We start from the raw sequence: 23,618 nt of genomic DNA on the forward strand, positions 1-23,618 counted from the left end.
TGAACGTTGTACGTTTTCCCGATACATCTATGATGTAACAAGGTGAATACGTCATAAACGTTGTCGACCATGAGTCAAGTTCGTATCTTCGTTTAGCAACGGCATTAAATAATGGTATCTATCCTTCGACTCGCTACTCGCTTTGAGACACATATTTCTTATTTATAATAGGTGCTTTCCAGTTAACGACACAAGCGTCATTCTGTCTTTGTTGCTCACTAGATGTTGAAAAGAGACAGAATGACGCTTGTGTCGAATTGAGTCGCTAAATGAAAAGCACACAATGAAATATCGTGAAAACTTAAATCGCCGCGTCAATTGAAGGTTTCTTAAATACTTAACTGCAGCCCAGAGAGTCACAGAAAAGAAGGATTAGTTATTATAGCAAAATATATGGGATAACTCACATTTTTTTGCAGCGAGAGCTATAATTTTGCAATATAATAGCAAAACCTTTTGTTAAAGTTTTACTGAACCTTTTGCTATTTAGTAATAATTGCAAAAGGATTTTGCTATACTATTGCTAAATTATAGCTCTCGCAGCAAGAAATGTTAGTTATCTCATATTTTACGAATAGTACGAATAGATTTTTGCTATAGCAGGTAATCTTTTTTTTCGTGTTGGATCGCGATATGAGAAATTGCGCAATTGTTATGGATTCACGAACCGAAAAGAGAATTCTCGAGGCATTTTTTACAAATTTCGCTTGTCGAACGCGAATAAAAATCAATTTGATCAAGCGCGGGGAAAGAATTCATGCGATTTTTCGTTTCTGATTCGATATAGCTGCGCCGAGTAATCGGGAATCTCAGGAACAAAGGGTTTACACACTTGATTTACGAAGATGCGTTACGTGAAGTCGTACGTATAGCGTAGCGTGTCTGTCGTGTGATACGTACGTGTGTTGATTACACGCCACGATGATTCGCCGTCATTGTGTCGTGAGAGCGGCGCGGCGGCGCTGTAACAGTAACTCCTTTACTCCACCTACACAACCTCGCCGAATATCATAATATTCGTGAGAATTTCTCGGCTGCCTCGGCTGCTTCGTTCCCTTTCGCGCGAAGGGAACGTCGCCTTAACCCTTTACAATCGATAAATTAAATTCGACGAACGAATCGGCCTTCCTTTTCATCCTCAACATTCTCACGATTGATCAGTTTTCATTCTGGAGCACGTTCTAAGGATTGATAAAACGCAATCTAGTATGCCATAATTATATTTTTGAAACCTTCGACTGATGGCAAGATGTACTAATTACGATCTATCCCTGCAAAAGATATTCCTATGTCCTTCACGTTTTTTCCGTAGAGATTTTTATCGCGTGGAACATGAAAGTGGGATATAATGAATTGGACGATTCTGCCGCACGACCTCCCCTCTCCCCCCTCCCGATTGCGGAACGTGACTAATTTTCCACTTTCTCGTCGTTCCTAATTTTCCTTTCGCGCCGTTAAATCGCGCGGCATTAATTTAGATACGCGTACGATGTCTCATTTAGATCCACATTCGGTTACCTCGACGCTTGCGTAAATTACGCTTGGCGATCGGGCAGTCGCGTGATTTTTATCGATATTTCAAAGGCCGTGGCAGGTAGCTGCTGCACGCTCGTCGTCGGTGAAAGTACGGCGCGCGTTAGGTATAGCCTCGTCGAGAGAGGCTTTTCGAGTCTCTCGGAAACACATGAATGAACGCGCATGTATATGATACGCGACACGTACCGTTGTTCGGTTGACGACCGAGGTGTGTCTGTTTCAAGGGTCCCAGAAGATAATCGGCGAGAAACCGTTTTTTTTTTCCACGAGAGAATTGAGAGCGGTACCGCGCATTAATGACTCGCGACGGGAAAAGCGAGGAAAACAAAGCCTGTTGAAGGATGCTCCCTAGAACGTGCCTCCAAAAATGAAAACTCATCGTCGAGCTGCGATAATAATGCCGAGGCGGAGAAGAAGCGCGAAGATATTTATTTAGGTCGATTCATTCTCGTTGAACTTTAATTTGTAAAGGGTTAACGCGACGTTCCTCCCTGTCTTCGATTTTTTGAAGGTACAGCTGCTACGCCGCCGATGCAAGATCGACGACGAAAATCGACAGCCCGTCGCTCACCGCGGACGATTAATTTTCGTTATAACTTTCACTCGCGCGAGATTCACTTTCTTCCCGCGTCTCCAGGATGATCCGCCGAAAAGCGAACCGCATCGGATTCGTCATCGCGATTCTCCACGCCGCGCCGCGATTGTGCGGCCACCGTTTGCCCGCCGTTTTGCCCGGAACGAGCTCGCGCTCGCGTTCTCGGCGAGAGGCAAGGCCGTTTTTGCCGGTGAACGCGAATGGAAACGCTCGGTTTTTCCAGCGCCCATTCGGCACGTGCACGCGACCATAATAATTGCGACTATAACGCATCCGCAACGCCATTACCGATGGTCGCATTAGCATGCACGGACGGACGGGATAGGTCTCGCCTTGAGATCCTCGCGACGTAGTTTCGCGGAGCGAAATGTTGAAACACGCGCGGTATTCGCGATGCGTCGCGTGTTTACCGTGCGTAGCGGCGCGATTATGCGTGTACAAGGTGTTCCGGATTCCGGTTGTTCGTATATACCTCCGGCTCTGTTCTGCGAAAAATCCGGGAGAACGTGGAATCGCGTCGAGAGTTCACCGGGAAGAAAATTCTGGCTAAATTCGCGCCTGGTGGCATTTTGCGTTTTTAAAGAAGCGATGCGTATCTTGCGCACACGACACACGTCGCCTTCTTTAAAATATAGTTGGACCAAGACGGTGTTTACGCTTTCCGGAAATTTTGCGCATTACGGAAAGTGCGGCGCTTTAGACGGAAATTTGAAAGGGAAAATAAGAAAATAAGTCTCAAAAGCGAGAAAAGTTACATGTATATATAGGTATAGATATCTTCTGGCCGTGCATCGAAATAAATTATACAGTTACTTCGTACACGTCATAACTCGCATTCGCCGGAGATTTATGAAATGTGCCGAGGACTCGGGTAAATTAATAAATAGCTGCGAGCCTTGAGCGATTCGGACGATATTAAAGATAACGTTCGTTTTTCACGGGAAATCTGGGACGCGCGTAGATCGATCTTGTCAACGAAGGGCGACCAGGGAAAGGCGAGGTACACGTTTTGGTATACCGCGAACGCACGAGCGGTGCGAGAAATCCGATTTATCTCCGACATACGGGAAGAAATTCATACGATCTACCGCTCCGGAGCAGTAAATACGGAGCCTGGCCGTAGGGATCCGGGGGGATCGAGAAAAACACCGCGAGCAAAGGGAGCTGGTTCGCGCTTTAGTACCGTCGACGCGAAGGCAAGTTTTTGCGGCGCAGCAACGTCGGGAGAAACGAGGGAAGAGAGAGAGAGACCCTCTCTCGGGTCGGGCTCGCGAATCCCGCGCAGCGCAGCGCGCGGCGCGGCGACCTACTGACCTGGAACCCCAGCATCTCGCGCTATCGGCTGATCCAATTTTCCGCGTGTCGTTGACTCGTTCCCGCGCGTCAGGACGCGCCGGAGGGACGTCCCTGGTAGTCATCGATTTCCAGGAACGGGAGCTGCGCCCCGGTGCGCGGAGCTAAAATCGCGCGTTCTCGATTCTCCTGCTCTCGGCTCTCCAAGATCTCGCGGAGGTCTCTCTCTCTCTCCCTCTCTCTCTCTCTCTCTCTTTATACGCGAATCCGTAGCGAGCCTCGAGCGTGCGACGCGTTCGTCGCGCCGAGGATCGTGAGGTCGCGGAAACTACGCGGGAATCGCGGGATCCTCCCGCTGGACCAGCAGCAACGGCTGCTGCGGCGCGGCGGCGGTAGCGGCGGCGGCAACAGCAGCAGCAGCAGCAGCTCGCAGTCGATACCGCGCCGCTGCACCGAGGAAACGCGAGACGCGCGCGACGGACAGGGGGAGAACCGAACAGAGCTCTTGGAGTAGAGAGTAACGAGAACCGTGCTCTGGATATTCGATATCGGATCGCCCGATCGAGCCTCTCCCGCGGTTCCGCGTTACTGATCTCTTCGCTCCGACTCGCGCACAACCGAACTCGAAGTAGAGTCTCCGTAAAGTTGCTCTCGATGACCCTAATACTTGCTGCGCGCGAGATGAAGACGTTTGCCCGTTCCGTTTGTTTATTCGTCGACTTCGTCGCGGAAGTAAGCCCGCAGTGATACGGGAAGAGGGGAAACGATATTACAGAGAAGTGTCGAAGCGTGGTAAGATGAATACAAAGAACAGGATAGAGGGAGGAAGATAATGGTAGTAATAAAAAGCGCAGAATCGGAGTTATAGGGTGAGAACAACGCAATGACAGAAAGAACGGTATAACAATCGCAATGCGTTTGTGGAATCGTAGCAGACGCAAAGCTAACTCTCAAGGGTCTTTGAATCTGAAACGGAAACGGGAAAAAAATCTCTGTGAATGTAGCAATGTAATGACATTATACATAACGATAGAAATAATATTGGATAGATTCGTGCGTGTGGAAGGAAAAAAGAGGAATATTACGGAGATATCTCCAGATAGTCCAGATAGAAATCCGACCAGAAGGTCGTTATTTGTCGTCTTAATTTCTGATCTGATATTGAGGGTCTTAACTGAAATAGGGACGCGATAAGCGATATCTATATTGATTATGATTTATGATTCTGGCGGAAAGAGGTGGAAAGAGTTTCGAAATCTCGGGGACCATTTCGAGTGTCACGTTCGTTACAGTTTCTTAGAAACCGTTTCGTTAGAAACAGTCAAGGACGCGTCTCCAGATTGTCCCCGAGTCGTTTTAATTCGCGCGTCAACGTCCACGAGGAAAATAACACTTCTTGAGACTGATTGGCAACAAGCTCCCAAGCTCTAATTTGGACAATTCACCTCGCTTTGTTTTCCGCCCACGGCGTGCGACGACACGAACACACTTCTACACGCTCCGACGCTCGCCTACATTAATTAACCAGTCGTCGGGCATTTATCTGTCGCAAAATCAGCCTCATATCGAAGCACAGTTCAAGTATGAACGAAGATGAAATTAGATGTGCTTTTTTTCGCACGGACCTTGATATCAATCGCACTTTGGCGTCGAGAATTATAATTCGCGCGTTAATTCTTTACTTCAGTCTTTTTTTTAAATCATTTTTCTTTCTCTTCTCCGTCATACTTCGGAAATATGACACTAACATATTTTGATTTACCACCTATTGCAATTTTAAGTAAATTGTGCGTTTATAATATCTATGTTTTAAACTTGACGAGCTATCTTTTATTTATAAGTGTTCTTGAATCAAATTGAAGTTAAGTTTTCGTTGAAACGCTGACAATGAGATAAAGATCATTTAGTTTGATTTCTTACATTTTACATAAAAAATCACGAGTCTGTCAAAGTAAAACAAAATCACTCGAAGTTAAATAAAGAGTGAAATTTTCATTTGCATTATTGACATCCTTGAAACTTTGCTCCCGAAAAGTCTTTTTCAATTTCATTTACCAGCAACCCAGAAACCACCAGTCCCTCGACGTTTGTGACAGTTAAAGAAAAATCAACTTCAAATTGATCCAATGATCCGTAAATAAAAGCTGTTTCGAAATGTATGGCTGTACGTATAATCAACGAATGTGTTAATTTGTTACAGGTACAGTTAAGAAATAATCACCGAAAATGACTTGCGTGTCGCAGTGCGCCAAGTATTTCCTCTGCTTCTTCAACTTCGTCTTCTTCGTAAGTATACAAGTTTTCACGATAATAATCCAAATTCGAAATATGCACTCCCTACGTTCGCGAAACGCCGTGGATCATAATTCATCAATATTGCGATATTAGCGACGATTAATTATCCGGTGGACGCCGTTCCTCGCGAATCTTCGCCTTCGGATTATTTAAAACATTTCATTTTATAAGTCCATTATATGCGTAGTATCAAAGAGTTAAGAAGGGTTAATCCGTTAAAGAAATACGCAAACTTTCACGGCAAAATGCACAGTTGAAATCTTCTCTCATAAAATAATCCCTCGATTCATGCCGTTAGAGCTTCTGGTTTCTCAGACGTATTACGATATCAAGAACGAACGGTGAAATAGGATCGTTTCGCAAACCACGCACCAGTCGTGCTCGATAATACAGATTGATAAAATGTGACGAAAGCTCCTTTAGTTATCTCGGTAATGCAACGTTCAATTTGCATGTTTATTTTATTCTGATCAAAACATCTTGTGACAGTTGATCAAGATTCACGTAGTGTGTAATTCATGAATCAGAAAGAGAGTCCTCCGGGTACATTTGATAAATCCAGTCTATCAAACACGAGCAGTACGCGTAAGAGCTGACCTATTTCGACGTGTAACGCAAAAAGAAACTTCACGTTGCTCGTCGACGTCACGATTCAAGGCGCGTACAGTTAGAAACCAGGAGCCTTGAAGTAGACTTATCAAATTATCACGAGCAATACCGATCGAACGGTCGTCTCGGCACGCATCTAGCGAGGCGATCGGCGGAGTGAAACTTTTCGCAAAAATCCACTCTTGCCTGCGCCTCGCCCGCCAAGGCAAGAGCGTTAGGCCTCTTTGCCTTCTTCGGCGCGGCACAGCCTTGAGGTCCACCAAGCAGAACGGAAACCCACACATTAAAGCCTGTGTTTTTTTTTTCAGATCGCCGGAGGAGCGGCACTGACTGTCGGGATATGGCTGTTCGTCGACAGGAGCTCGTTCACCAATCTCATCGGGAAACTCGATCAATCGGACTTTCTGGTAAGGTTCACGTGAACAAATCAATCCGCATTATAGCGACATCGCGAGAAGGAAAAAGAAACGGGGAGGGGGGGGGGGGGGGAAAGGGAGACCAAGGCAAGTGCTTCACGCTTGTTCGTCCGAGCGTTTCTTCTACCTTGTTTTTCGAGGAAGTCGTTAATTGACATTGTGCGCAGCCACTTGCTCGTGCGATCGTGCGTACGATGCGGCGCGGGCGGGCGAATTGGCCGAGCACCAAATATCCGACGAGACGCTCCGCTTTGCACGAAACGCAGAGAGCGGCGCGTATCTAAAGCGTGCGTGACACGTCCAAAGTTTGACAATTTAACTTTTAAATCGATCTTGATCCCTACTATCTCCGAGTTTCGCGACGAGTTTCGAACAAAGCTTGGATACTTTCGATATTTAAACGAGCCGGACAATTCCTGGCGAGAATACCGGTTCGCGAACGAGTTTAAATTCCTACTGCGCTGTGTTTGCAAATTCCTACCGCGGCCCACGGCTGTTTTCTGCATGCTGTTTTGTTAAACGCGTAGACTATATTTCGTCGACGAATTCTCACAAACTTTAGGAGATATTAAACTAGACATCTCGAGAATTGAAATTGCCCTATCAGCAATTCTGTCCGCATCGTCCGTTGATTTTATTGCCGCTTCTTGAGATTCATCGTCCTGTGCCGATTTAAAGACGCATTAGAAGAAAAACGACTCGCGTGTATATATCCTTACAGAGTCGGCTATTTATACGGCTCCAAGTTTCTCTTGCGCAATTCGTGCTAATTACGTCGTAAGTTGTTTGTTACGCAATTATAGTGATAGGTGTAACGAGGAAGTTCGATTTGATCAATCCGTTACCGATTCTCGCGCGATTATCATATCGTATCAGCAAAAATACTCTGCTTTTTATTTTTACACGTTTAACTTGTACGCGCGCTTCCGCGTGCGCGATGCATTATACGTAAGATGATTAATGACAGATAAATAATGTATGTAAGGCACCTCGCGCCTTTTGTTGACGAATCTTTTCGTTAGCATTAGGAAATTATCTATCGCGACTTGCATTAACAAGCCCCGTGTTGTACGAGCACGTGCGAAATGCAGATATGTAACGAGAAACGCGTGACGCGTATTGTATCGTGCCATTGTCTCTAACATACGGATACATCGGTGTCACTATCGCGCGCACGTACGTATTAACATAATTTTTCTATGCTACCGTGTCGTCGGATCGATATGTAAAACGCGCATATTCTTGCCCAGATTCTCTCTACTTCCCTATTTTCTCGCCAAGACAAGTCTCTTATATTCAAGTTCGTTGAAATTTAACGAATAAACGTTTAATCCAAGGCGTCCACGACAAAACCTCGAAATCCAAGTGGAATATAGGAACTAGATCAGCTTAAAGATAAACATCCATTTCTTTTGGACAGATGCCAGATGTACGATAGATTCAACGGAGGATAACCAACTTGTGAGGGATATATATATATCGTATATATGTACGATTTTGTTTGGTTTAATTACTGTCTTATACCTTTTAATTATATATGTATAATTTTTATATTATAGTTTTACTTAAATGTAAATGACCTACTTAAAATGTACCGACTACTCGTTACGGATGAGTTTTTTTAAAAGTTTTTACTGCTTCGGAAGTTATTAGCTGCTTACCTTATTACGTATATTTACACGTGCGTAACGGTTCTAATTGAAATTAAGATATACTGCTTTAATTTTAATCAAAGCCCGTTAATTAAGAAATATGTGCGCGCGCGCCCGAGAGAGCTGTCGGTGTTTTGCGGCTAAAATAAAACACGCTGCGAAATTATCGTACGGTTAAATCAACACATTTCAAAGTTACGCGTGTCTCATTTGACATTTAAATTAAATTAATCGTTGTCATTCCTATTTTTTTCCTACGGCATGTAGAGACAGACCCCTGGCAGGATCCCAAGTTTTTCTCGCAAGAAAGTAGTATACTTCGTTTGCGTCGATATTATTTTAGAGGAATTCACAAGAGGTGTACAGCACTTGGGGCGAACGCACATACGCTATATAGGCTTTCTTTAATTACGAGCCGCTTAGCAGTACCGGATAATCTACGTTTAACGAGGTGCTTGACTCTATAAACTGCGAAGGAGAAGGAGGCACAAAAAAGAGCGACTTACCTTAAAGGCCGCGGTTAACGAGAACAATGGAGAATGGAAGTTACCACTTCCTTCGAATAATTACTACTGCAAAACCATTTCCTTCCTCCTGATGCGAGCCTTCGCTCGCTTTTTATCGATGGCATCGCGACACGTATCTATTAATACATGCACCGAGTAATTATATATTAATATGTATAAATTATATTTTCTATGCAGATATACGGATGTAGACATTATTCCTGCCGAGAAAAAGGCGAGTATCGATGGCAGATCGCACGCGTAGCGCGATATGCGCGACGTGCAATGGGTACGGCAAACGTTACCAGGGCAGGGAGAACGAGAAACGTAATTATCGGTACTTGGTCGCTGATGAGATGATTGGTTGTCACATTAGCGCAACGCGTGGGAGGATCAGGGTGCTCCATCACGGATTCGCGCGGACTCACTCTCACTAGGTGCATGCAAGGGCCGAGAAGCTCTTCGGACGGGTTTTTAACGCGGCTCGATTTCGGCGGCGGCCTCCTCGGTCGTCTTCTCGTACGCCGAATGTATCGGCGTTGCGAAATCTCCTGCCAGAAATCTTTTTATATATCGCGCGTTGCTCCCCCCCCCGGTGGCGGAGCTAGATAGCGGAACGCCACGCGAAAAAGTAAAAGTGCCGCTTTCGTTTCGCGAGTTTCGCGCAGCCGGCGAAAGGGTAACGCGTTTCCCTGTGATAAAGCGACATTATAATTAGACCGGTCATTCATAAAAAGAGCTTACCCAGGTGTCGTAAGAGATCCATTATAAAATAAGATATCTCGAGAATGAGCATGGAGAGTCGCTGAAACTAATCTTTAACATTTATACAAAGTAATATATGAGTCACGCGTGATTACAGTGATTCTTTCAACCGTCGCTATAAACATCGTTGCGTTAATAATAATGTCGCGCCGAATAGATTAAGCGAACTCGTTTCCAGTTTCCTCGAGGCAATTCGCGAATGATAGAGACACGTACCTGGAATCGCATGAAAGAAAATGAAAATAAAGTCGTAGCCGTATCGGTTTCACGTGAACAAATTACCGTTGCGTTATTAGCGGAGGCTCGGGGACGCTTAGAAAGTCGCTTCTAATCACTCTAATCGGACGAATATAACTTGCAGCCGTTATATATGCTGACGTCTCTTAGAAACTTCTCGCGAATAGAACTCGGCTTGTGAATTATGTGGGTTAGTTGTTTTAGATATTAAGCATAATATTCAACCGTTAGTTCGGTCGTTGCCACTTTCGGAAAGAAGAGAGAGAGAGGAGAGGGAGAGAGGATTGTAAACGGAAACGAGTGTGCAAGTGAAAATCTCGAGACAGACGTAGATTAACTGCCTCGTCTTGGGGTACCCTTATCACTTATCGTTATCGTTGTCGTTTACATTTCCTCGACAACGATTCCGTTTTCCTCTGTGTCTGTCGCCGTCAACCGATCCCCCGGTCTATCCCGTTAATTGCCGTCTTGCTTGAGCGATATCGACAGAGAACTCGGATTCGGCTTAAATAGCCGTATAGTCTCATCTTTAGACAATGGTCAGCGAATTGGACAGCAATATCGGATATCAATCAGGAGCGTTGATAACAGCATCGTATATACGAAATACGAACGGAGAAGAGGAAGAGGAAGGGGTTTGAAATTAGAAAGGAAAATTTCCTCGTAAGAGAGAAAATTCTGTGGGGCCCTGGCTTTCGCTTAGATATCCGTCCTCTTTCTCCCGTCGGCCACGTTCGATGTGTCCGCGTGTACGAGGGGAACAGGTATTTAGGACGTACGCCGTTAGCTCCAGAAAATGCATTAACTCGCTGACGCACGCGCAACATACGTCCGTGTACTGTAAATTCGCTAAATTAGGTCATTTCGGAGCAACAGCTCGTGCTCGACGATGGGCCGTAGAATCGTAATTCTCTATGTGCGTGTGTGCGCGTATATGCCTGATGAGTCGTGTATTTTTTATTAGGGCCTCAGGTTATTTTCGCTTTATCCTGGAATTACCGTGTCACCCTCTTGAAAAAACCTGAAAATGGTTTTGTAGATTTCTACGTTCACTAATAACTACACTGTTAAGTTTGTAATGTCAAATTATACACAATTTGAGTTATTTTTTACTATTCCTGTAGATCGCCACTGCTCCTACTGGCTACTCAATGTTGTTAATTTAACTGAAACAATGTTAATTTAACTAAACCACAATGGAGTTAAAATAATACTGTTTTGCATTAAAATAATAAATTTCATTATTTCATTTATTTCAAAATTTTATTTAGACGATTATGAAGAGATTAAAGAAAAGGTTCTTTTTTTAAACACGAGCGTTGACAATTGAAATTTCCCAAAAGATTTCGAGTCGATTGGTCGAAAGTATTTTGAGAATGGTCATCGTGACACTATCTCTTGATATTATATATTTTTGCAACAAAATCTTAAACTAAAATTCGACGAGAGCAAAATCTACTTAAAGTTAGTTCAAAAGTGAAAAAAATGTGATTTTATTATGTATTGATTTCTCTGAAGCTTATAATTTTCGAAAAAGTCTTTCCCTTCAATCGTTTACAGCTCCAGAGCCACAGGTGTGCTGAGACACACTGTTAAATTGAAATATAATTCAGTATTACTGATGCTAATGAGTTTCTTATGGACTAATAAAGCAATAATGTACTTGCTGGATCAGCAAGATGAATGACTCACGGTGTTAAGCCGATCATACATTTAAAACTGACTAGCTTACGTCGCTCGCTTATCATTCGCTGTCGCCGCTCGAATAGTTTTGATCAATCTGGCGGAACAAGCCGGTGAAACCGAACACGAGACAGCCTTATTAGTCCTTTCACCTGGTGACCTGATTTTTCGCGGCACGCTCAGCCGTCAAGTGGTAGTGGATTCAATAAGACGTGCAATGTCGGCGCGCCTATACTAAGGTGGAACTCGTACTAAAAATACCTTATATCCGTTCAACAGGTGTTCGAGATAAGAGTGTCAACGTGCCCACGAAGCAATCCGCGGCAGGTACAAATCGCGGAACGCCTTTAGAGCGCGGCGGGGAGCTGCCACCTGCATTCTCGCGAACGTAAAACGATGGGTCACGTGACCGACGCTCGACGTGATCGTCTTATTTAACACAACAAGTCGTAAAACGCTACGAGAGCACTTGCAAAGTATTCCCAAGTAATTCCACGGTGGAACGAGACAGCGGAATTGATCCTTCATGATTTATCGTGGCCGAGCAGCTGTCATAAAAATCGAATTTGCATTGTCAGTTTGATTGACTTGCTAATAGCTGACTACAACTTCAATTCGAGGCCAACCGCGGATATACCGCGTGATAAATTATCTCAGGCTCGTATTGAAACTATAGTTACGAATTTGCATTTTTCAAGGAAAAATATATGTAAGTTTTTAGTATCGTAATAACAAGGAAAGGTTTGTGTCTCCTTCTAATCTCTTAGAATTGACTTCTCGTATTTCGTTAGCCCTTCAAGCCGCATTGACGCTCTTCCTCTGGAATCTTTTTCTCTTCCACAGATAGATTTTCACACGCGATGGGTCGATTAGCGCAATTCTCTGTTACTCCGGCGCACTACCACGGGCTATCGGATCGGATTATGCCTGGCGTTTCAAGTTTGCACGGATATCTCCATTTACAAGATTTGCGCGAAGATATCGGCATCTCGTAAGATCTTACGCTCTCGAATCGGCGCGCCGATTCGGGAAAGTGGAAGTGTACATCGAGAGAACGTCTCTTTCTCTTCGTTTCTGGTTTTTTTTTAATCCATACAATTCTCTCCTTTAACGAATAACGATCCGCGAGGATCGCGGAACCGCGGAGAGTGTCCGCGACGGCCAGGCATATCGGCAGATGCGTCCCGTTTCTCGCGACGCCCCGCACAAAGGAGTGTCTATGTTTCCACTCTGATCCGCCTCGTGAAACTCGATATCTATCACGCACGACGACAGCTTGTATGTAGGGAGCTTATAAGTATTCCAAGTGCCGTTCGCGAGCCATTATGTCATCCTCTTATATCGAGCACGTTTCCCGTACAATACTCCCGTTGGATACCTACTTGACGACGAGCTCGATCTAATAATTGTTTGCGGCTACTTACGCGTATTAGCGCGTTTGTTTGTATGTTACATTAAGTAAATAAATAAACAATCTATACACATTAGTATAAACGCAGCTATTAACGACAAAATGCCGTCGATATTTTAATCGCGTAGAGTTTAAGATTTACGTGATTGGGTGAACGACTTGTTCCAAGTCTTATAATCTCCTTTGTAAAACGGGAAATGATCAGAAATAAAGCTCCGGGGATTCCGTGATTTGTAATAAGTGATCGTAAACTCCCCACCGAGCGCAAAAACTTATGAATCAGTATCACGATACACGAGGATCTCCTTCTGTGACTTTTATTAAGTCATTTTTCTGCGATTTCTAAACAGGATTTCCTGTTCGGGTTGTATCGTCGTTTTACATTTGTTACGTTGGCAAGTAGCTCTATATTATTTCTAAAATTGTTTAAAATATTATGAATATAATATATAATTTTTATATAATAATTATATATTATATATTAATATAAATAGAATATATGTATTAGAATAAGTGTAATGAATTTAATATTGTTGTAATAAATAATAAATGATTAATTATCTAAAGACTTGCGATATTAAAATTAACGAGTAACAAGGAAAAGTGGGCTTTGAAAGTGAAATCACGCGATTAGTTGCGCGTGAGTTAATGCTATGTAACATTTAATTAATAATTTAATACAAATTATAAATACGTTTCGGTTCTACTTTGAGCAGTTGGCTCAAGTAAAGAATTTAGAGAGATAATAGGATTTATCTATCAGAAAATAGAATTTATCTATCGTATAATCATGTCATATTTATCGATCACCGCGTCGCTGAAGAACGGTTCAAACTATAGGGCCGAAACGTACGATTTATAATTTATATTAAATTATCAATGAAATGTTACATAGCGTTAGATCACGCTATAAGTGACTAACCGCGTTTCACTCTCAAAGCCCACTTTTCCATGTTACTCGTTGATAATAAATAATTTTGCGTATCATGATGAACGCGTAAGATCTCGCCGTAAAAGAGATTCTAGGATGCTCGTAATGTTGCGCAATCTTGTATTCCGCGCTCGACGATGAATATTTATCGCAGGGCGATTCGTATTCTAATCGCATCTTTCTGTTTTGCAGAACCAAACGGACGCCGATGTTATCCAGATGATCGCCTACATTCTTATCCTCGCCGGTGCTCTCACATTCATCATCAGTTTCCTCGGGTATTGCGGCGCTATGTTCGAGTCCAGGTGCCTCCTCTGTGTCGTAAGTTCGTTCTGATAAAATTCGTTTCGCTCGCAATCTCATTTCGTTTACACATGCCCAGGCAGTTCAATGTAAAGTTGGTTGTGATATATGGATATTTGCTCATGTATTCCTCGCGTGCTTTGTATCTAAAAATAAGAATATTACGTTTTAATATGTACGTACGCAAATATATAACTTTGAATTAATGAGCGTTACGCGGTGACTTGGGATCTCTTAATGCGTACTTTAATACAAAACAGAGTTGTTGATTATAGCAGATATCCAATGATCGACGATAGAGTTTGTTGAAAACAATACAAGCGACGTTCAAGTTCAATTAGTGATATAACGCGAGATTTCCTTGTCTTGATTTTTTTTCCTTTTATTCGCGATATAATAGCGAATCCTTGAATTATTGTTGATACAACCGGGGGAAGAGAGTGAATATACAAAAAAAAAAAAGAAAAAATCGAAAGAGTAGAATAAATCTTCTCTCTTTATCTCTCTCTTTAATAATGTATCTTCGTTTTCGAGAAGAGCGGATTTCGTACGAAGCAATTTTGTCGTGCGTTTTTCGATTTATTTCTCTAAGATCATCACCTTGCCGACGATGTCGGGCACGCTATCGGAATGGAGTTACACAAAAAGGGAAAAAAACATTTTCTGTGATTGCAGTACGGCATTCTAATCTTGCTGGTTTTAATCCTGGAGTGTGTGGTAGTCGGCCTCGCTTTTGGACTTAAAGGAGACGTGCGTATTCATATAATTATCATATTCCGCGTTTTATTCCACATTTCTCATCAGCAAAACCAGCGTCGACCAAATCGACCAGTTTTATACAATATATATATTAATATATATATTATGTTTTTATAAGATTCGTAATATGAAATTTATGCAGGTCGAGAAAGGTACGCAGGATTTCTTGAAGTCGACCATCGCCAAGTACTATGCGTCCAGCGGTGATAAAGCTGACACGGTGACAGTCGCGTGGGACGGTATCATGAGCAAGGTAAAGTTACTAATTATCGCTAACGAATGCGTTAATTAATGATAATTAATTTCGGGCACGAGCGGCGAGCCGAATTAATGGTGCATTGATTCTTCCGGATTTCGTCTGTCTTGCATGCGTAAACGCGATTAATTTGCCAAGTGGCTCGCTAACTGCACTTGGCGCTTTGGTGTAAGTGAAAGCTGGTAATATCGCGAACGAGCTATCGGTGCTCGCTATCGTACCACTTTGTAGTGAAATTGCATGTTACAAACGATCGCAAGAATTTTGTTTTAGAGCGTCGTGATGAATTATGGAGAAAATGAATAGGAAAGTGGATGAGTTATGAAGAAGCGTCACATATCTGTACTATTTTCTTCCTCAAACTCGACACTCAGAAGAAATATCATAAAATATAATATTATAAGCTTTCAATAAGCGTCGTGTTAAATTACATTGCTAATTCAAAGAGATAATAATTTAGTTAACGTTTATAAATATACCTCTTCTTTATCCATTTATTTTCTCGGCCACGGGTTTATGAAGATAAATGAATAAAGAAAAATTTTATCAACGATTAAGGGCAGGGAAGGCATAGTGTCTGATATCGATGGAAATGTCTTCAGCTCCATTGTTGCGGCGTGGAAAATTTTCGAGACTTCAGTGAGAACAGGAACTGGACTATAACCGGAAAAACGGTCCCCGATGCTTGCTGTATAAAAGAAAACGATGTTCTGAAGGATCCTACGTGTCCAATTAATCCCACCGCGTCTAACTCATACTATCAAACGGTAAGTTGGGTCTTGCAGTTCTTTAGCAGTTCTTTTTTTTTACATTACTCAGCGTATCTATTAGCACTTAACCCGACCAGCATACTAGCATGTAATTGTTTCTCCTATACGAGCATAGGTCATACGTACGTCTATTCACGTATAACACACTTTCCCCTTGACAATTTTCTGAGCGTGACTCGACATTGGCATTGCGTGTTCCTAGTTCTCGTATACCAAAGCCATCCATGAAGATGTATTCGAACAGGTTCCGTGTTATGCGTGACAGAGAAAACGTTTATACGGGCTTCGCATACGAACTTTGCGATTATTTTTGAATTAACCAACATTTTCTTAGCGATGAGATTTAATCTTTCCGATTATATCTCTTTCGATAATAGAGACAGATATTTCTGCCATTTGATTCTCAGATTAAAACTTCGTGAAAGCGAGATTGTTTACACTTGAAATTTACTTTTAAAATCCAATTAAACGCGCGTAAAAAATTCACTCAAATTTTCATTTTTAGTTTAGGCGTCTTGATTTTTTTTAAATTTTATTTTAAGAAAGATCGACTTCGAACTTGCGGAAAAATTAGTACAGGGAGCTATTTAGGATATATGTTGATATGTCGTGTGTTAAGAGTTGACACACATGATTGCTTATTCGTAGGGTTGCTACCAGGCCATGATGACCGCCATCGAGGAGAACGCGGCGATAGTGATCGGTGTGGCCGCTACCCTGGTCTTTGTCGAGGTCCTGGTCATTATCCTGGCGTTGTACCTAGCCTGCTGTTACTGGCGTCCACAACATGGTAGGCTCGGTGTTAAAGTCAGTTACTAAAATCCGGTATTAAGTGCGCAAAAGTAACTTACTTATTTCCGCTGAACTGATTTCCTTGGCCGTTAGGGACGTCAGCTCTGTTTCATTTACGGTAAAAATGTGACATCTTTGACACTTTGCAGTTTATCGATGCGTAGAACCTTCTGGCAAGGAGTAACCTCGAGAGCAGAATGTGCTAAGCTTTCTGCCAGCAGTTCTTTTGAACGCAGTTCTTTTTCCTTTAAGGACTCCGCGAATATATACCTCGATTGTGTTTGTACGTGTATATTTAATATACGTATATAACACACAATGTACCTATGTATACATGCATATATATTGTATATATACACATACATATAAATATATGTATATGCATATATGTAGGTACATGCTTTCGTGTACTTTCCAACGCAATGGCGACGCAAGTTGAATCCGATGGCATCGTATCGCATCATGCGCTTCGGCCGCATTCAGTTTCAGAGCTATAACTTCACGAGAATCGAAGGGTTGCGGATGAAAAAACGATTTAACGTTACACCCAATCGATGGGAGAGAGGGATCGCTGATCGCGATCGCTTTCACGAGTACTACTGCGAGCCCTTCGATCGCTCGCATGTTAACGTACGAATTTCAGCGGAAATCGCGTTGAGCGGAAAGCGCACAGAGGATTTCATGATCTTTGTCGATGTGAAAGCTTTAAAGTTAGCATGTGCCAAAATTACGTCAATCGCGGAATCGGTCGCGAGTTGTCAAGCGTTTTACTTTGACACTAAAGTGCCAATGTACATATGTAAACGCCATTCGCTTTCACCGAGATTATTAACGTGGAATGTATGTCGTAGTGGACACCGCGAGCAAATCGTTTTGTCGTTCGTGTTGGAAAAACTTTCCTTTCTGAAAACAAAGAGGCCGAATGAAGGAAACACGTTTTCGACGTAAACGTCACGCGGACGAAAATATTTGGAGATTCTTTTTATATTCCGCGCGTTGTTATTATAATACTCGTCTCTATCCGCTCAACGCCCGCTTGAACGATCTGTATCAACATTTGTATTTCAAATATCTCGTCATTGCCTTGTAACGTGCTTACTCAAAATGCTTTTGAATTCGGGCGAAATGACCAATATAATGTACATATCGTACTAGATTATTCCTCGGCTGGCATCTTTTGACGTCCAAGTTCTCGCACGAAGAACGTGAAATGAACGTGAAATAGCTAAAAAAATTCGCGGTAATAAAGTTCGTATTTCGGTTACGATCGCCCATCGGGCAGCTTGCTTTCCCAGGATTCTTGAACATTCGTTCGATCGCATAGTTATTTTCAATATCTCGCATTCCGTCTTGTCAATATGAACAAAAAGAAAAAAACTATCGCACGGTTTTCCATAGCTTTTATAAATGACCGAGGTCGATCGGTCAGTGAAAGTGTTGTTGAGTGCAGCACAATTTCACGTTCGGGTTCCCCGACGGCGAGGTGAATGCCTCGTCGCGGGTGCGAAGAGATTACCGGTGTTACACACGCGCATATCCATCTGAAATCACAATCCATCCATATTAAAGTAGAACCTTTTTTCAATTGGAAGGCATTGACAAATGGACGTTCTTTTAGCTTGTGTAGACGTATCGTCGAGACAGGCCTGGTGAGGTGCTGAAGTAAGGATGATGATTTTGATGGGGTTTGCTTTCAAGTAAGACGGAGGTGAAGCTGTCAGTTGACAGCCGATCCCTTCCTTGCTGCTGCTTCGCGCTGCAGCGTTTAGTTCTATCATCCATTCTACTCTACAAGCGTTCTTTCGTGAATTCTATGAGGCATGGTAGCTTTGCTCTCCACCCTTGCATGGCCATGCTGTTACATATTATTTGACAGAGACAGAGAGCCAGATGTACGGAGGCAGAAAGAAAGAAAAAGAGAGAGAGGCCCGATTGCATCGATTACGTAGACGCACCTGTAACAGGTGCAGAGCGATTAGTGTTGGTTTACTTTGAACAGGAGATTTTATATGGAATGGATATATCATGGAGCAGAAACGGCATCTTGTGATAATGAAAATTAGAAGTGTGCATTAATAGTACGATCATTAATCAAAAAGTCATTATTTTCATTGTTTTAGTATCTATAAAGCGTCCCTCGCCGAACGTCATTTTTTCTAAATCGCGGCCAATTTTGAGTCGATTTTTCCTTAATGGAGAACCGAAATTTATCACAACTTTTCAATCGTATGTATATATATACATATATACTAATATTAATATATGTTCTTGTAACTGAGCTTTACATTAAAATACTATTAAAATACTAATGAAATTAACTCAAGAATTTAATTTTGTTAGCCAAAACGCTTTTCATTCTTGATCTCGACATCTTTGTTAAGAGAAAATCAGCTTAGAATTGGTCAAGGAGAATAATTCAAAGAAAGTGTGTTCAGCGAGAGACATTTTGTATTAATAATGACGAATTATCAAATGCATAAAATGAATTAAAAGAAATAAAGTATGCAAATGGGGAAAAAAATGTAAAGTAGCATAATACGTAATTAGACGTTTAAATATGTGCAATTGTTGTTTCATGTTTACAATTAATCTAAATGACGTTAATTATTATAATTAGACATTTTTCGAGTCTTGCATATAAAGACGTTGTTTATCAATTGTTTACGAATTAGTTACGAAGCAACAACTATGATTGCTAATAGACGAGGCCAAAATTTAGAAAATATACGAGTCACTAATCAAAGCGTTCCATCCATAAATAATGCACTTTCGTAATTCAACTAATACGAGTTTAATAATAGATATAAATATGAGTGCAGAGAGATTTTGTTTTTGGAACGAATTATCAAATGTATTTTTGTCGAGCCAAACAAGTATGCAATTGGGCCTGTAAGTTTCATTTAAGCTTCAGCGTGAATTCATTTGAGATTTCACGGTGTTTACTCAACCGAACAGCTATCGGCACGAGTTATTAAACATACGTAGCGAAAATTCTACTCGGAATTGTGGTACGCAAGTAACACAAACATTTAACTGTTTCCTTTCTCCCTTCTCATTAGTTATAGTAGCTTAGTCAGCAATCTATTGTCTCAATGTTGCAAACGCTATACGGTACCTAACAGATACATCACAGAAACCGCAGGATGAGGTGTCTCATCTCACGTTTACATATGTAAAGAACACAAAACAAAAATGCATTATTGTAAATGGGACAACGTACAATTTCGAGGAGAAGTCCACATTACCTTCATAAGAAATCGATAATATGTATGTTAGTGTACTTTCAATGTTTAACACACGCTGCTGTATACGCAAATCTGTACGTATGCGCACCGAACACACGCGGAGGGCCAGAGCCAAAAAATAGAAAGGCGCAAAAACAAAAATATTTCAAGACTGAGATAATTGAGAAACTAAATTGTACGCACACACTGCAACGATTTCATGCGGACCTTACGAATCGAAGATATCATTTCCTTAGCGGGATACGTGTATATATATTTAGATAGAGTATATTTTTCTAGAGTTTCTCTGCGATATCTCGGCGCGTATACATTGTACAAGTGAAACGCGAAAGAAACTTCCGATTCTTTGTTTATTTCGACGAGAGTTAACCGACGAATTGCACTGCATTTTCGACAATATGATCACGCGCGTCGCGTAACGCACGTGTCAGGTGTACCGAACCAGAAATGCAAAAAAAAAAAAAACAGATGATGCACAAACAATCTTACGCGTTTTCTTCCGTACCTGAACTTTTCTAGACTTAACAACGATTTAACGCCCCATGTGGCACGGAAGCTTTCGATTCACGTCGCAGCAAACTGCGATGCGAGGTAGACGTTCCAACATTGTTGCATTCCTGCAGCAACGTTGCTGCATTCCTGCCGTACGTATTTAGCGGTATCGCAATCTTCTCTCGCAATGTTTCCGCCGCAAATCTTCCGTGCCGCTTGGGGTACGGAACAATGCATAAACGTATTGTTTGGACTGTTTGGGGGGGTCCACGTTATTTCTAATCGCGGACCGCGTGCTGTACTGTGTGCGACTATCGACCTGACGAAGGTGATTTCGTTCGTCGTTTTTTCCTTCTCCGGTGCCGGCGTGCGCGTACGTACACACACGAAGCCGACGGTAATCTTAATGCGGACGGTAGTTTTTACGAATACTATTTTACCATCGCTACTAATTGTTCATGCCGCACATTCTAGACATTTTCGTTTCCAGTGTTAACTTGTTGGTGCTGCTGTTGACGAGGCATTAAGAGCATGGAACTGTTGAGTAGTGCCTCCTAGCACGTTGAGCCCTTAGTGCTCCTGTGCCTTGCTTGCTTGAAACTCTAGCTGCTAGCCCAGCCTAGGCTAGCCGAGAAGCCGACAGAAAACCCCCTTCACGCTTGAGTTGACGAAACGTTTCGGGAATAAAAAAGAAAAAAAAACCAAAAACGAAAGATCACATTGGCAGTGACGTAGGAGATACATGGCTGGGCGTTACGCGTTTTTCTCGACGGAGAACTCAGGTCCGGAATCCATCAATCTTATATATTTTACGGTGCGTAATATATATGTAAGATTGATAAAGATATATATATCTCGCGTTGCGTATCGCAAGCGGTATACGCATGTATATACATATATATTACGATACGAAGTATCCCAAAACGTCACTGTAAATCGCTAACGTTTCGTAGTTTTTCGCTAAGTGTTTGTATATTACGGAGGTACAAGCGTTTAAAATGATTGAGAAACGCGGCCGGGATACCACCGTGGCCGTGCGGGTCCGACGATGTGAATCCCCAATTCCCTTTCCTTTTCGTCCTCCGGCTCTTGGTCGTCCACAAGTTAACGCGGATGAACGTTGATAACGCGACAGTAGATTGTACATACGCGATGTACGATATTACAATATTTTCGTAAAACGTTTTAGATGCTTGTACTCACAACTTGGAATACTCATGAACACGCGATGTTTCGTTCATCTCTCAAAACTGATAGTGGAACATTCTAGATACTCGAGAATACTTTTCTGGCACATTTTTTACATTGTTTTATTGCATTTGGCAAAAATGTTTGGTGGAAGCGCTTCTTATATGTAACACTTACTAAAATAGTCTTGCACAAAGGTCACTGTTTCAGTAGCATTCCGGCGGAATATAAGTCGGAGAGATAACGATTACGAAATGCTAATGAGCTGTTTGCTCGAGCCATTAAAGAAATATTTACTTTGCGAGAGGATGTTTTATTTGAAGGATTTATTGGCGACGGAGACCGAAGAAGGCTTTTCTTTTCACGTAACATTTACCGATACAAAATTTCATGTGTGATACGTTCCGACCTGATATATGTGCTTCTAGCTTTATATTTTTCTTATATACATATATATGTACCTGAGTAATTAAAAATTGTCAGATATATATCAGATGTATAATTGTCTGAGAAATAGGAACGGCGCGTCATTGCTGACAGCAATAGAGATCGGCGGGAGCATTTTACACATACGTATACACTTTGTGAGCAAGTCACGAAGTCAGAGTTTATATTGAACGTTGATTCTCTTTTCTTTATCGATTGCCGCGTATGAAAATGTGCTGCACATCACTGTTCCCATAATAAAGGAAGTCAAAACAAAATCAAACCTCCTTTTACCTCTGGCACGAAGTATCGAAGCTATGTCAAAAAGAATATTTTATCGTACACATTTATGAATCGTGTAACGTACAATTAATGACGAATCGCTTGGATAAGAGCGATCCACGAGATATCGCACAGACTAATTGGAGGATTGAGATTCTCATTAACTCGTTTAGCTAATAGTTTAAAAACTATATGATATATAGTGAAATGCTTGTTTTTACATAATGTGCAGTTTAATTTAGAGATGAAGAACACGTTTTTTGCATGCAATATTGTGCACTATGAATATTTATATTTATTTTTAAACGTTCGCATAGTGTGTCCGTCAAGTATCTTAAAGAGTAATGTAAAGGTTCTTTTTATTGCAATCTGATCCCCTAACGTGAACCGCAAGTATCGGTCCAGACGAGAGACCTTTCAACAAATTATTTTTCACTTAGTCACGAAAGAAATAAATTGAAGAAAATAGTTTCGAAATCATAACGTCTTTTGTCCGTCGTTTCCTCGACGGAAAATACATCGACTTGCATTTTCCTGCCCAACTAAAATCATTAAGTTCACAGAATTGAGTTAAACAGGGATAAATATTGCAATGTAAACGACCTGATCCTTATAACGCTGTCTAATATGTAGTTCCATAATATTGAATGTATAAATTCCAGAAAAGCTATTTAAGGTCAAGAAAAAAAAAGAAGACAACAGTAAAAAAACGAAAAGCCTAAGACACCAGTTTAGAAATCTCACGTAGAATTTGTGGAAGTCGAGTCAAGATTAATGTGACAAGTTTACGTGTTTACTCTGAATTGCGATAAAAATGATAATGAATTATAAAAGCGCGTGTTGTAGTCGTATGCTATGGTACATGATAAATTTAGTTTCGCGTAAATCAATATATAATATATACACACGAGTATCTTTTTGGTACTAAAGATACAAAGAATATAGGCTACTGTGCAAAAAAAAAAATTATTTTTGAAAAACCATGTGAGATATTGTAATGATAAGATTACCAAAAAAAAAAGAAGACGAACAAAACACAAACACGGCCAAGAACGCATGATATTGCTTAGTTTAAGTTCAAAGTTTAAGATATTTAGTAACGTTCAGTTTTTGTTTCGGTGCAATTAAGAATTGTCATGTGAAATAGGTGTATCAAGATGTATTCAAATTTTATAT

General features: G+C 41.6%; 1 protein-coding gene across 5 annotated transcripts in view; it reads left to right on the forward strand.

Annotated features, from left to right (window-relative positions):
• The window catches only part of LOC112459239 (tetraspanin-1), a 30,913-nt gene extending 7,450 nt beyond the window's left edge, over positions 1–23,463 (forward strand). The window contains exons 2-10 of one of the 5 annotated variants that reach the window (XM_025023264.1): positions 5,625–5,710; positions 6,637–6,735; positions 14,122–14,250; positions 14,908–14,982; positions 15,134–15,244; positions 15,850–16,014; positions 16,666–16,807; positions 18,428–18,506; positions 21,037–23,463. In XM_025023264.1, the coding sequence (XP_024879032.1) occupies positions 5,651–5,710; positions 6,637–6,735; positions 14,122–14,250; positions 14,908–14,982; positions 15,134–15,244; positions 15,850–16,014; positions 16,666–16,807; positions 18,428–18,462 (816 nt within the window). In that variant the 5' untranslated portion in view covers positions 5,625–5,650 and the 3' untranslated portion in view covers positions 18,463–18,506; positions 21,037–23,463. Of the gene's footprint in view, positions 1–3,872; positions 4,217–5,624; positions 5,711–6,636; positions 6,736–14,121; positions 14,251–14,907; positions 14,983–15,133; positions 15,245–15,849; positions 16,015–16,665; positions 16,808–16,958 lie in introns of those variants that run through there. The other 4 variants (XM_025023263.1, XM_025023265.1, XM_025023262.1 and 1 more) reach the window with 4 other exon arrangements.
• The last annotated feature ends 155 nt before the right edge of the window (positions 23,464–23,618 follow it).

The sequence above is a fragment of the Temnothorax curvispinosus genome, unplaced genomic scaffold (assembly GCF_003070985.1).
Source record: "Temnothorax curvispinosus isolate PA1 unplaced genomic scaffold, ASM307098v1 QBEX01009666.1, whole genome shotgun sequence".
NCBI lineage: Eukaryota > Metazoa > Arthropoda > Insecta > Hymenoptera > Formicidae > Temnothorax > Temnothorax curvispinosus.